Raw genomic sequence first — 15,888 nt, forward strand, 5'->3', positions numbered from 1 at the left:
GCCAACATAATTACTGTTCCTTGCACAGAGTGTGTGTTTGGTTCATGGTTTTATGTCAGATTTGATTATATACATTAGAAAAGTAATCCCCAATTAGTGTCTTATCTACATTTTGCTCACCAGCCACTTAAATATTGCTTATTTTTTAATTCCTGGCCTGGTTGCATTACAACCAATGTACTGCCAAATAGAGCCTCCCGAAGGCTTCGAGAACACATAGGAGCTACCAAATGGCCAATCACAGCCCTTATTTGGTATCACCCAGGATTTTTTTTGCATGCTTGTGTTGCTGATTAACTCTTTTTACATTTGTACGTTAAAAAGCTTGGGGAGCCCTGCATTAGCTGCCAAGAAACAGTTGATCTGTAGGTTGCTGAACTTACACATTTTGATCCACATTTGATAGCAGACCGCATCTGCCATAGGAAGGGATTTCACCAAAATTCAATGCAGACAGGATTCCTGGGCACATAGCAAAGAAGGAAGGGGGACTAATGCGGAACATACATTTTCCAGGAATTAAGCAATATCACCACATGTAGTGCTTTACAAGCAGCAATCTGGATCAAAGGGTATTTTGGACACTGGAGAGGTGATGATCTGGCAATGACGGGGCACTATTGAGAGATCTTCTGCCACCCTTCGTCTTTCTTCAGAATCCAGCAAGCAACGTATGCTCAGTAGAATGAAAAAGCTGCCTCATCTGTTTGTCTTTAAGTTTTTTTTTTCCTTTCTTTGCGTGGTGCACATGCCCAGTAGAGTTAAAATATAGCACGCTCGCTAGTCCCCCAGGACGTTGCAGTTTTCTGCTAATAGAAGCACTGGCCAAGGTGCCATCTTTTATGTCTTTGGATCCTCTTCTTTCCTTTTGGGGATTTATGGAGCTTTCTGGCACATGTGCAGTTGCCGCTAATACTGAACTTGCTCCAAAGGCGCATGCAACAAAAATCTCAGTGTCAGAGAAACCTTAGAAAAAACCCCAAAGATACATAAGATGACACCTCTGAACTCAAGCTACCCTGCTTGATCGGTAACATCCATGGATACTTTTTCAAGTAATAAACTCTGACGGGGGGATACAAGGAGGGAGGGGGACAATTGAGTGCAGTGCATGGGGGCTTTTGTCTCTATGGGGGTTTTGTTCTTCAATTCATGCTGTATTGCATTGATGAATAGATTATTACTTTTGGTTTAGGATATCATTTGTGCATCATTTTTATTAACCTTCAATTAATAAATCTTAAACTTCTGTCATCGTACTGTAAGATTTAAGAGATTAACAATTAGTTACACACTGTAATGCATTCTCCCCCCACCCCTCCAGGTCATTGGACTCCTAGATGTTTTCTCACCTGCAAAATCATTTGAGGAATTCAATGATGTGTAAGTATTATTTTGTATAATTTCTTGTTTTGTTTTTTGTAGATAAAATGCAACAAATATGTAATAAATTACAGAAATGCATAGTTATACAGTAGAGAACGTTGGAAAAAGAAATAGATTCATTCGGTTTTGCCTGCCTAACTTTGATAGTGTATCAGGTACGAGTTCAAAGTATGAATCTATACCTACTCACTTTGAGAAAGGCCTTCGATAGGGCCGAAACATCAGATTGAAGTTCTATTAATAAATGATTATTTTATAAGTTCTGAGAGTGCTGATCCTTCGTGAAGTATGATATATATATATATATATATATATATATATATATATATATATATATATATATATATATATATATATATATATATATATATATATATATATATATATATATAAATGTATATGTGTGTGAAGAATGGCGGCACTCACAGGATTTTCAGGTGAAATAAAGAAAAACTTTTTATTTAACTCGACGTTTTGATCCGTCACAGGGTTCTTTCTCAAGAGTATACAAACATGCTACTCTATCCTGTAAATGGTGTGCACCTTTGGGACTGTCAGAGAGAGAGAGAGAGAGAGAGAGATATTCTTGTTTTTCTTTGTTTTTCAGATATCTTGTTACACATCTAATGGGAGCTGATCTCAATAATATTGTTAAGTGTCAAAAGCTTACAGATGACCATGTACAGTTTCTTATCTATCAAATCTTGCGTGGCTTGAAGGTATAGTACAAAATGATACCATTAATGCAAAGTATAGTTTCAAAAGAGTCAGTTTAATGTTCCATGTTTGAAAGTGAATGTCAAAGCTGTTGAGCCAAAAACCTGGTATTAGCAGTGTAAAACAGCTTAAAGCGATTCTGATGTGTTCCTATAAAAATCATAGGAACGTGTCAGCATGAAGAAAATGCTGCAAGGAATAAATCAAAGCCGCCCCCAGCCCTTTCGCAACTGACTCGCTAACACTACTGACTGTTCTTCCGGGTTGCCTCACTGACGCTTGGCTGGGGGTGGAGCGATCCTTCCATAGGCTGAAGTCCTGTTTTGATTCGTAATCAGCCTATGGAAGGATCTCACTGCCCCCAGCCCTGCATCAGTGAAGCAACCGGAAGATGTACGAAACGGTTGACAAGATCTTTTAGGAGGGTCGGAAGGTCGGGTGAGTGCGGGTTTGCAGGAGCTGGGGGCGGCTTTGAGGGGAAATATTTCTTGGGCATCATTTACTTCATACTGACATGTTACTATAATTTTTTATAGGAATGTGTCCGGATCACTTTAAATCTCACAAACCACTAACAAAAAAAAAAAAATAATGTAAATGTCTATTGCAAAACTGCTCAGAAGTAAAGCTGGCTTAACATGTACAGATAATGTTTATGTGCTTGTTTTGTGACTCACAGATCCCTAGCTGATCTGTACTATAGATATTGGTTAGTTTAGAATCAAGCTAGATTGAAACTAAAAAAACTTTAGAAACTTTTAAATTTGCCAATACCCCATTTCAACCACTGTATGGTATTGAGACATATAAGGACTTCTGCTGTTCCCATTGTTTGGGCTATTTGCCTTAACAATTGGAATGTCATATTCTTACCAGTTTTTAAATTGGTCTTCATTTTGTATTATTTATAGTTTTTTAATTATTTGTCTTCCTCTTCTGTCTATTTCCAGCTTTAAAATGGGAGACACTAGTAGCCAAAAAAAAATTTGTTACCCTGTGGGACTACAATTTTAATGTGTTACTATATACTATTGCGTATCTTTCCATGCATGCCCTCTCTTACGTATGTTTTGGTCTCCAGTTCCAACTTCTTCCTGGTTGCTATGGTAAACTGGACCCTATCAAACAACTCGAATCCCAAAATATTTTGCTACTGACAAAAAGCAAAATAATTCAGAAACCATAAAAATTAAGACCAATTGAAAATTTGTCCTAAGTTTGTTCAAAAATGTATACTTGCATCTAGTGTGACCGTAAACCTTAACCCGTTAGACAGTTAATCAGACTATTGGGAAGCTAATAATATCCAGGGAGTTTTTATTGTTCTGAAATAAGTTAATTTAGTTGGCTGTGCAAGATGTGAAGTTTCCAAAAATTGTCAAATAGCGAAAATAATAGAGATACTGACATCAGAAAATAACCTTGTTTAATATCTATCATAACATTGTCTTTTAATGCTATTTATAATTTTGCCATAAAAGTATTTGCCTGATGTTTTTACATTACCTTTCTTACACCCATGTTCCTCTAGGGGGCTGCTATATTTGTGCAGCAGTAGTCCGTTAGCATTAGAAACTCTAAGTTACAGGTTAAGAAGGGACAGTCAGGGTGGCAAAACAGCCAGGTTTAGAAACTTCAAGTGACAATTACTTACAAAAGCAGAACTATCAGCAAAAAACGATCAACGTGGCCTATAGGTAACTTTTAATGTAGATTAATATTTTGAATTTTTTTCAGTATCACATTAATATCTTGGTCCATAAAATAGAGCAAGAAAAAAAACTTAGCCTGCAGTTGAAAAATATTAACACTCGCCTTTTTATCTTGCAGTATATTCATTCTGCAGGCATTATCCACAGAGTAAGTACTTTTTCTAGTGAATCTGCTATTTGTGTGTACAGCAATATGTATGGGCTTTTTCATATTTAGTTGAGCATAATATGTAACTTAATTTGTACTTTTAACTTCTAATACTCCTAAAAACTTGCAGGCTGTAACTGGAGACTTACTATGATTTCTGGCAATTTAATGCACTTGTGGGGGCAGCCATTCAAGCACAGGATACACAGCAGATAACTGATACCTTCTGAAGAATCCTATTGTATACTTAAGAGTATGAAAAACATCCCCATATCATGATGCTTGTGCCACCATGCTTTACTGTCTTCACACTGTACTGTGGCTTGAATTCCGTGTTTGAGGTCGCCTGACAAACTGTCTGTGGCACATAAACCTAAAAAGAACAATCTTACTTTCATTAATCCACTAAATGGTGAGCCATTTCTCTTTAGGCCAAAAAAGCTAGATTGGGCCCCTGATCACGCTGCGCCCCAATGCTATAGCCTAGGGTAGCCTGTGCATTAATCCGCCACTGCCCTCCTTTCTGTTAACTCATTTTAATGTTTTCATTTTGCATTCTCTACTTAGGTTTTCCTTTACTTTTTGACCCATGTTCTCTTCCTTGCTGCCCTACTCCTCCCAGGCTTGTTTTGTAACCTGTTTCAAAAGGAGAAGTGGGCCTGGGACTGACCAATCTGCCAAAAACGTGGTTATTCCTCTCTGGAACTTTATGGGAAGAGTACAAATCCCTCTGTCCAATCTTAACTCTTTTCTGACATTACTAGATAGTGTAAACTTAGGGCTTTAGAGGTACCAGCGTTAACATCGCTGGATCCATCTTGTAGACGTACATTATATGATAAATTAATTTAGTTTAGTTGCTGGTAACACTAAATGTGTGTGACACAGAAATCTGGGAATTTTACCAAAAGTATGGTTTCTAATTCATAAATTGTTTTATTATTTAGGACCTAAAACCTAGCAATCTTGCAGTGAATGAAGACTGTGAGTTAAAGGTAAGAATTAATTATTTAAGAAGTATGATTGATAAATGTTTGAAGACTGTTTAGTAGTCTCCAGCTGATATCATAGGACACAATCAATACAAAGTTGTACTTGGTGTGTAAATCCGTGTGTATGTGCTTCTCAACAGGCTGAAATCCTCGTGCCGGAGTGCAAGAAATTTCCAAGTAGATATGAATAGTACCCGGAGAGCACACTTTAACTTTAAAATCTCATATCTTTATTTGCAGAAAATGGCGCACTACATGTTTCGGCTACATCAGCCTTCATCAGGTGCATGCAACTGATGAAGGCTGATGTAGCTGAAACCTGTAGTGCGCCATTTTCTGCAAATAAAGATATGAATAATACCCGGAGAGCACACATTTTATCTTTAAAATCTCATATCTACTTGGAAATGTTTCAAGCTGTGTTAACCTGGTTAAAATAGCCAGGGGTTTTGTAGACATAACTGTTTGTGTGTTGTGTTGACATGATGAGTTCATAAATGTGCTGCATTACAGTTTCATGATTGTGAAGGACCTAACCATGCTGTATTGGATTTAGTGATCTTTAACAGCCCAAAGTCAATCACTAAAATATACTAATTATAGTATTATGTAATTTAATGTGTATTGCAAAAAACTTGGATTGGGTCAGTAAAGGATAAATTTAAAGAAAGCAAATTTTAGCATCCTAAGGTCATTAATTTAAGAGGTAGATTGGAGAACAATAAACATAAACAATGCAATCTACTGTAAGGATATGTAGACTTTTTGCTTTGGGGGATACCCTCCTTCCCCCCTACATATCCTAATATATGGCACCTAAACTATACAGCGGACACATGTATAGGGCAAAATAACAACTCTATTTTATTTTATGAAGGTTTCCCAGGCTTGTGTAGTGTAATATATTTTAACTTGGATGCAAATTAGGCATCGCTAGCGTAACTTCGATTTGCTTGACGAATTAACGCTAGCGCAACTTCGCTACCTTTCGCCTCCCTGAGCGCAACTTCGGATTTTAGTGAATTAGCGGCGCCCTGGCGAAGTGCGGCAAAGCCTGCGCTAGCGCAACTCCGCAGGTTAGTGAATTTGCCCCTTTGACTTTGAAACAGTAACCCCAAGGTTTAAAAGTACAAAAAATAAGAGGCAAAAGCATGTAAATTTGACACCTTTTTAACTGTTTTCACAGTCTTCGTAGTAGGCTAGAAATGTTGTGCATTTTGTTTTGGGCTTTTGTATCAGCCCAAGGCAACTGCAGCTGTTTTTCAGGTAAAATCTGTGCATCTAGAGGTGCTCCTTGTCGTATTTCTGCTGATTCACTGCACATGCTCTGGGCTTCTGTCAGGTACTGAGTTTAGGGACCAACTCAAAATAAAAAGTACACATAGAATTTAAATGTCACAGTATAAGGCTGATTAGTAATTAATACAGATTACTACATGGCAGCACAGAAACCAGTGCAACTAGCATCAGAATTTAATAATCAGCCTTGTAGCATCAGCTTATATTACAGGCACCCATCAGAACTGATTCAGGTAGAGAATTCTACATCTTCACAACTCTTATTGTTAAAAAAATAAAAATAAACCCTTCTGATTATTTAGCCAGAACCTCCATTTTTTGGAATGGGTGCCCACCTACTGTTAAATAAAGCATTAGAGAGGTTAATATATGATCCCCTTATATATGTATACATAGTTCTCATGTCACCCCTTAAGCGCCTCTTCTCCAGCGTGAACAAATCCAACTTGACCAGTCTTTCCATACCTTTAAGCAGCTTATTTGTCCTTCTCTGAACCCTTTCTAATTCAATAATTTCCCGTTTCAGCACTAGAGACAAAATCTGTACAGCGTATTTTAGATGGGTCCTTAACATCACTGTACAGTGGATACATGATCTAGTGATGTGCGGGCTGACCCGAGGTAGTACTGCCGGCTTCCAATTTCCAGAAATTTATAGCCTTTCCGCATGCCCCGCCCCTTTTGTGATGTCTCTGCAGGCAGGTGCGGGTCTGTAAATAAAGGGGAGCAGCCGCCCGGGTCAGATGCGGGTAGGGAGCGGGCGGGTTAGGGTCCGGTGCAGGTCGAGAAACTCTCGACCCGCACATAACTAACATGAGCCACTCCTCCCCTCCTCTTGCGAATCAATGCCCCTTTTAATACAGCTCAAGACCTTGTTTGCCCTTGATGCTGCTGACTGCCATTGCTTACTAGTTCACCTATGTGCCCTTAAAGTGCTTTACTTTCCAATATCTCAAAACACAATATCAAGAACTCGGCGATTACATTCCAATTAATGATCTGGCACACGCTGAAACCTAAGCTTCTTACACACACTTCACACAGCTACTTACAAATGATACTAAGTAACACGGACCTTCACTCCAGGGCTGTATTTTTTTATGTTGCCTTTCAGATGTAAAAGTTGAACTAAGCTCTCTTAGTACCCAAGGGTGTATTCCATCTGGCCCTGGCACTTTGTTTACATTCATTTTTATTAAAGCTTTATGAACCACTGACTAGATTGAGCCACTGACTAGATTGAGCCACTGACTAGATTGAGCCACTGACTAGATTGAGCCACTGACTAGATTGAGCCACTGACTAGATTGAGCCACTGACTAGATTGAGCCACTGACTAGATTGATCTGAGCCAACAGTGCAGCTATGTAGTGAACTCCTCTATTGTATATACTGAAGAACAAATCAGACCATGACAGCAATTGGACAAAAGGTATGTCCAACTAGTAGTGACAGTCCCCCATTCATATAGTAAGATAGGCAATACATGCAGAGATATTATCGTTAGCTGTCAGAAATCAAACCTAATCCAATCAACGACCGATCAGGACAAGCCACACACGGTCCGAAATTCTTACAAAGCTACTTTTCTTGCGATTTTATCTTTTCGTCTGTGGCCAGCTTTAGGTCATTGTCCAAACTTGGCATCCTCAGAGTATTTGCACCTCAGAAATGTACCTGTGGTTATTCCATAAACATTTTCTGTGTTTAAAGGAAAACTATACCCCCCAAACAATGTAGGTCTCTATTAAAAGATACTGAGTAAAACAGCTCATGTGTAAAACCCAGCTTCATGTAAATGAACCATTATCATAATAATATACTTTTTTAGTAGTATGTGCCATTGGGTAATCATAAATAGAAAATTGCCATTTTAAAAAATAAGGGCCGCCCCCTGAGATCGTAAGATTCACTGTGCACACATACAAACCACATGTAAGGTCACATGAGCCAATTAACAGACAGAGTTCTGCCTTTTGCTTCCTCACTTCTTCCTGTTACAGTTAGTGTTGTAGTATTTCTGGTCAGGTGATCTCTGAGGCAGCACAGATAGAGTCACGAAATGGTGGTTCAAGGCAAGAGATGTAAAAGGGCAATATTTATGTAAATATATATTCCAGTTTGGTAAGATTCTTTAATATGTCATTCAATTTGATATAAACTATCTGTTGCTTAAGTATTCATTTTGGGGGTATAGTTTTCCTTTAAGATTTCAGAATAAAGGAGAGAACTAGCTAAAGTTGATTTAAATTATAGATCTTTTAGGATTTCACCTTCCCCGTTAATTGTCAGGGTAGTATCCAAGAAATTAGTTGACTGGAGGAAAACATAATTAGATCATTGTCATATCGAGTTTCCAAAAATTATTTGAACATATCCTTGGGGCCCGACAAAAAAATCAAGATTTTTTCAATAAAACCCACCAAGCTAAAATGGACTAGTGGGTGCAGGTTCCCACCGGGCTGCCGCCCACCAAATGATGCAATTCTCGCTGGTCATTACATTTAGCTGTGTAAACTTTTAATATATAATATTATTATACAGTGGTGTGAAAAACTATTTGCCCCCTTCCTGATTTCTTATTCTTTTGCATGTTTGTCACACTTAAATGTTTCTGCTCATCAAAAACCGTTAACTATTAGTCAAAGATAACATAATTGAACACAAAATGCAGTTTTTAAATGAAGGTTTACATTATTAATGGAGAAAAAAAACTCCAAATCTACATGGGCCTGTGTGAAAAAGTGATTGCCCCCCTTGTTAAAAAATAACTTAACTGCGGTTTATCACACCTGAGTTCAATTTCAAAGGTTATAAAGCCATTTCTAAAGCTTTGGGACTCCAGCGAACCACAGTGAGAGCCATTATCCACAAATGGCAAAAACATGGAACAGTGGTGAACCTTCCCAGGAGTGGCCGGCCGACCAAAATTACACCAAGAGCGCAGAGACAACTCATCCGAGAGGCCACAAAAGACCCCAGGACAACATCTAAAGAACTGCAGGCCTCACTTGCCTCAATTAAGGTCAGTGTTCACGACTCCACCATAAGAAAGAGACTGGGCAAAAACGGCCTGCATGGCAGATTTCCCAGGCGCAAACCACTTTTAAGCAAAAAGAATATTAAGGCTCGTCTCAATTTTGCAAAAAAAATCTCAATGATTGCCAAGACTTTTGGGAAAATACCTTGTGGACCGACGAGACAAAAGTTGAACTTTTTGGAAGGTGCGCGTCCCGTTACATCTGGCGTAAAAGTAACACAGCATTTCAGAAAAAGAACATCATACCAACAGTAAAATATGGTGGTGGTAGTGTGATGGTCTGGGGTTGTTTTGCTGCTTCAGGACCTGGAAGACTTGCTGTGATAGATGGAACCATGAATTCTACTGTCTACCAAAAAATCCTGAAGGAGAATGTCCGGCCATCTGTTCGTCAACTCAAGCTGAAGCGATCTTGGGTGCTGCAGCAGGACAATGACCCAAAACACACCAGCAAATCCACCTCTGAATGGCTGAAGAAAAACAAAATGAAGACTTTGGAGTGGCCTAGTCAAAGTCCTGACCTGAATCCTATTGAGATGTTGTGGCATGACCTTAAAAAGGCGGTTCATGCTAGAAAACCCTCAAATAAAGCTGAATTACAACAATTCTGCAAAGATGAGTGGGCCAAAATTCCTCCAGAGCGCTGTAAAAGACTCGTTGCAAGTTATCGCAAACGCTTGATTGCAGTTATTGCTGCTAAGGGTGGCCCAACCAGTTATTAGGTTCAGGGGGCAATTACTTTTTCACACAGGTTTGGATTTCTTTTCTCCCTAAATAATAAAAACCCTCATTTAAAAACTGCATTTTGTGTTTACTTTGTGTTTGTTTTGTGTTATCTTTGACTAATAGTTAAATGTGTTTGATGATCAGAAACATTTTGTGTGACAAACATGCAAAAGAATAAGAAATCAGGAAGGGGGCAAATAGTTTTTCACACCACTGTATTCACCCCTATTACTGGGTTTACAGCAAATAATCCACACCATTGCCTTATGAATCAAAAGAATGTTACAACAATTACAACTAGATGGTGTCGTTTCTGAAGAAACCACAAGATGTTGGCTTTGAAACGCAAGAGGTGTCGCCCCTGGTGCATAGAGAGTACACAAAGTTGGTAGAATCTGGTTTAAAACGGTGAAAATTGAAGCAGATCAAATTGTACCATTAAAATCAATCCAAAAAACCTGATTGGCTGTTTTTGGCTCCACCCACTTTTAAAATTTGAATCCCAGTCCCCCTGTGACCGACTGTGCCAAGTTTGATGTCCCTGCCATTAACTGTGAAAGAATGGCAGCAACTTATATATTGACATTGATTAGCAATAGGTAACATTTGATTGGCTGTTTTAAGCTGCACCCAGTTTTCCGAATTTTAACCCCAGTCACCCAGTCATGGTCTGTACCAAGTTTGGGGCCTCTGGCTTTAAAACTGTGAGAATGGTAGTATTTGAAACTTTTACATTGAAGTCAATAGGTAAAATCTGATTGGCTGTTATTGGCTCCGCCCACTTTTCCTAAATTTTGACCACAGTCACCCAGTGAGTAATTGTGCTGAGTTTGGGACACTTGGCGTGGACGCCATAATAATAGCAGCAATTTGGCGTTTTTCATTAAGGTCAATGGCTGAAGTCCGATTGGCTGTTGTTGCCCCGCCCCCTTTTTTTCCTAATTCTGAACCAGAGTCTCCAAGTGACTAACACTTTAAGGTTTCGGAATCATGACATTAAACCTGTAAAAATGGCAGCAGTTTTATGTTTTTCTCTTGAAAATCAATGAATGACATTTGATTGGTTGTTGGTGGCTCCACCCACTTTTCCTAACTTTGAAGTGCAAACACCCAGTGAGCACATTTGTGATATTCGAGGTCCATGACAGCAATAATGTGCAAATGGCAGCAATTTAAATTTTTCCCATTGAAATCCTCAAAGAAATCTGATTGGTTGTTTTTGGCTCCACCCACTTTTCCAGATTTTGATCCCGGTCCTCCAGTGACCAACTGTGCCAAGTTTGAGGACCCTCCCATGAACAATCTAAGAGCGGCGACAGTTTTAACTTTTCCCATTGAAGCAAATGGCTAATATTTGATTGGCTGTGGTAGACTCCGCCCACTTTTCCAAATTCTAACCCCAGTGACCCATGGTGCCAAGTTTGGGGTCTCTGGCTTTAACACTGTGGGAATGACAGTGTTTAACATTTTCTCATTGAATTCAATAGGGAAAATCTGATTGGCTGTTTGTTGCTCCGCCCACTTTTTGGAGTCCCCAAAATGTGACCGAACTTTTCAGGTTGACCCCATGACTAAGTGACCCAAGTTTGGTGAGTGTAACTTTAATGCTGTACGAGTGGCAAAAGTTTCAAATTTGCCAATGAAAGTCTATGGGAAAAAATGGGGTCTTTGGGGGGCCGCCACAGGGCCACGGAGGGTGGGATTGCTTAACAGAGCACAAGCAACCTATTCTGGTATGAGCCGAACAAGTGTGCAAAGTTTCATATTTGTACTCCTAAAACTCTGGGAGGAGTAGCGTTTAGAAAATTGCTAAAATTTCATTGGTTGTTGTTGCCCCGCCCCCTTTTTTTCCTAATTCTGAACCAGAGTCACCAAGTGACTAACACTTTAAGGTTTCGGAATCATGACATTAAACCTGTAAAAATGGCAGCAGTTTTATGTTTTTCTCTTGAAAATCAATGAATGACATTTGATTGGTTGTTGGTGGCTCCACCCACTTTTCCTAACTTTGAAGTGCAAACACCCAGTGACCACATTTGTGATATTCGAGGTCCATGACAGCAATAATGTGCAAATGGCAGCAATTTTAATTTTTCCCATTGAAATCATCAAAGAAATCTGATTGGTTGTTTTTGGCTCCACCCACTTTTCCAGATTTTGATCCCGGTCTTCCAGTGACCAACTGTGCCAAGTTTGAGGACCCTCCCATGAACAATCTAAGAGCGGCGACAGTTTTAACTTTTCCCATTGAAACAAATGGCTAATATTTGATTGGCTGTGGTAGACTCCGCCCACTTTTCCAAATTCTAACCCCAGTGACCCATGGTGCCAAGTTTGGGGTCTCTGGCTTTAACACTGTGGGAATGACAGTGTTTAACATTTTCTCATTGAAGTCAATAGGGAAAATCTGATTGGCTGTTTGTTGCTCCGCCCACTTTTTGGAGTCCCCAAAATGTGACTGAACTTTTCAGGTTGACCCCATGACTAAGTGACCCAAGTTTGGTGAGTGTAACTTTAATGCTGTACGAGTGGCAAAAGTTTCAAATTTGCCAATGAAAGTCTATGGGAAAAAATGGGGTCTTTGGGGGGCCGCCACAGGGCCACGGAGGGTGGGATTGCTTAACAGAGCACAAGCAACCTATTCTGGTATGAGCCGAACAAGTGTGCAAAGTTTCATATTTGTACTCCTAAAACTCTGGGAGGAGTAGCGTTTAGAAAATTGCTAAAATTTCATTGGCTGTTGGTAGCTCCGCCCACTTTGGGGTGCCCCCCAAAAATACATATTTTTATTCGGGGTGGCACCAACAATATGCGGTCCGAGTTTGGGGAGTGTAGCTTCAAAACTGTACGAGCGGCAGCGATTTGAAAATTTTCCCTGTCAAAGTCAATACGAAAAAAGGCGTCTTCGGTGGTCCGCCGCACGGGCGCAGAGGGAGGGACAAAGGCAACACCAAGAGGGGTCTCTACAGGAGCCGAAGACTGAGCAGAAAGTAACTGAGAGGCACAGGAGGGAAACAAGGCGGCAATAATCTTGGTAGAGGGCACAATGGGTACAGGATCTTCGGGACAGGAATCTTCAGGAGAAAAGCTTCTGGACAGAGCGTCAGCCTTCCTGTTTCTGGAGCCAGGACGAAAGGTGATAATAAAATTAAAACGAGAAAAGAAAAGTGCCTACCTGGCTTGCCGGGGATTGAGGCGCTTGAGGGATTGAATAAACTCAAGGTTCTTGTGGTCGGTAAAGATTGTCACCGGAATAGAAGAACCTTCAAGCAAATGTCTCCACTCTTCCAAGGCCAACTTCACGGCAAGTAGCTCCCGATTGCCCACATCGTAATTCTGCTCAGGGGAAGAAAATTTCTTGGAGAAAAAAGCACAAGGGTGGAGTTTTCCGTCAGAAGAAGATCTTTGAGACAGAACTGCTCCAGCTCCTATATCGGAGGCATCAACTTCAATGAAGAAGGGTTGTAGGGGTTCAGGGTGTCGAAGAATAGGAGCAGAAGAGAAGGCTTCCTTGAGGGTCTTGAAGGCTTCGAGAGCTAGAGGGGGCCAGAGTTGAGGTTTACTCCCTTTACGGATCAGGGCAAGAATTGGATGGATGTCAGGATCAGCCCGGGACTTGAACTCTGGTGGTGCTGTTCTGCTCATTGTAGCACTTACCTCATGAGCCACTGGGGGCTCTCGGGACTGGTCCTGAACTATTGTGTCTATTGTTTCTGGTAATCTGCCTGTTTTCCACTCGCCTCGTTTACCCTCATGTGTTTCCCATTTCCTAATCACCTTCCCTTTATAAACCCCGCCCTGAGCTTTGCTCAGGGCTGAGTCATTGATTGTATTCTGTTTGTTCCTGACCTGCGAATCTGAATCTGAATCTGAATCTGAACCTGAACCTGAACCTGAATCTTGAAAACCTTGTATGCCTAGTTCCTGAAAACCTTGTTACCTTGTTTCCTGAGTTTGTTCATGTGTTCCCCATTTTTCCCTCACCATCTGGATACCTGGATTAGCCTTTTTGCCTGTTCCTGCCTTTTGTGTTTCTGTGTTCCGACTGCAATAAACCTACTATTACTTCATCATCATCATGTCTTTGCCTACAATTACCTATGGCTACACCCCTGGGCTCCCACCATATCCACTCCCCTTGGAGTGGCTATCCTCCGTTACAGCGGTTCCACGCTGTGAACGTTACAATGGATCTTGGAAGAAAAGTTTTTGATAAATTGTCTATAATAGTTGGCGAAGCCAATAAACCTCTGGACTGCCTTAACGCTGGTAGGAAGAGGCCAATCCAAAATTGCAGAAACTTTGGCGGGATCCATCTTAAAACCTTGAGGAGAAATGATGTAGCCAAGAAAAGGAATGGAAGAAACTTCGAAGGTGCATTTTTCCAATTTGGCGAAGAGATTGTTTTTCCTCAACCTGGAAAGAACTTCACGTACTTGACAACGATGATCAAAAAGGTTTTTGGAAAAAATAAGAATGTCGTCTAAGTACACGACCACACACTGTCCCAAGAGATCACGAAAAATGTCATTGACTAATTCTTGGAAGACCGCAGGAGCATTGCAAAGACCGAATGGCATGACGAGATACTCGTAATGGCCATCACGAGTATTGAAAGCGGTCTTCCATTCATCTCCCTCACGGATCCGAATGAGATTGTAGGCCCCACGTAGATCCAACTTAGTAAAGAAACTAGCTCCCTTGAGCTGATCGAAAAGTTCAGAGATGAGAGGAAGAGGATATCTGTTCTTTACGGTGATTTTATTTAACCCCCTGTAGTCAATGCAGGGCCGCAAACTACCGTCTTTCTTTTCAACAAAGAAGAACCCTGCTCCAGCAGGGGAGGTAGAAGGACGAATAAAACCTCTTTGAAGATTCTCCTGGATATAGGACTTCATAGCAGAAGTTTCGGAGGGAGAAAGCGGATAAGTGCGGCCTCGGGGAGGCATTGAGCCGGGTAAAAGTTCGATAGGACAATCATAGGGACGATGAGGTGGGAGAGTCTCAGCGGACTTCTTATCAAAGACCTCGGAAAAGGCTTGGTACACAGGAGGGAGAGAAGAACTTGAAGACACTGAAGAAACTTTGACAACAGGAACAGCAGGTAAACAGTTGTGTACACAAAATGGACTCCAACGGGAAATTTGTGAGAAGGACCAGTCAATGACCGGATTATGAACACACAGCCAAGGTAGTCCCAAGACCACAGGAATTGAAGGGCAATCAATAAGAAGAAAAGACAGTCTTTCCAAATGCATAGTGCCCACCTTGAAGGAAAGTTCCTGAGTAGACTGCGAGATGATGGCAGAAGAAAGAGGACGATCATCAATCGCCAGGACTCGAAGAGGGGTTGCCAAGGGTTGAAGCGGAATGACATGGTTATCAGCAAAGGCACGATCCATGAAGTTGCCTGCAGCACCAGAATCGAGGAAGGCCTGAGAAGAGATCTTCTTGGAGCCGAACTGGATTTGAACAGGAAGAAGAAAACGTTGAGCAGAAGAATGGGGAGGAGAACAAATTCCACCCAGGTAAGTCTCCCCAAGCTTACCTAGGTTTTGGAGTTTCCCGGCTTCACTGGGCATTCCTGGGCGAAGTGGGCTTTTCCCCCACAGTAGAGGCATAACCCAGCAGCCCTTCTCCGGAGCTTCTCCTGTTCGGAAAGGTGTGCCCGTCCGATCTGCATTGGTTCTTCAGATGGCAAGGAAGAAGTAGCAGGTGCCACAGGAGGAGGAGGAAGAAGAAGAAGATTGGAAGCCGGACTGGGGAGTAGGGGTCTTTGGAAGCGTGGAGCCACAGGAGATAAAGCAGACAGTTTCTCCAGGATTGCTTCAAGTGCCTGGCCGAAGTGGGTTTGCTGGGCTTCATAGG

General features: G+C 40.9%; 1 protein-coding gene across 2 annotated transcripts in view; it reads left to right on the forward strand.

Moving 5' to 3' along the window:
- Positions 1–15,888, forward strand: part of mapk14.S (mitogen-activated protein kinase 14 S homeolog) — a 96,302-nt gene that overhangs the window by 34,756 nt on the left and 45,658 nt on the right. For both annotated transcript variants that reach the window (XM_018248048.2, NM_001086831.1), the window contains 4 exon segments: positions 1,325–1,383; positions 1,994–2,105; positions 3,934–3,963; positions 4,911–4,958. In XM_018248048.2, the coding sequence (XP_018103537.1) occupies positions 1,325–1,383; positions 1,994–2,105; positions 3,934–3,963; positions 4,911–4,958 (249 nt within the window).

This window comes from Xenopus laevis, chromosome 2S, assembly GCF_017654675.1.
Source record: "Xenopus laevis strain J_2021 chromosome 2S, Xenopus_laevis_v10.1, whole genome shotgun sequence".
Classification (NCBI taxonomy): Eukaryota; Metazoa; Chordata; class Amphibia; order Anura; family Pipidae; genus Xenopus; species Xenopus laevis.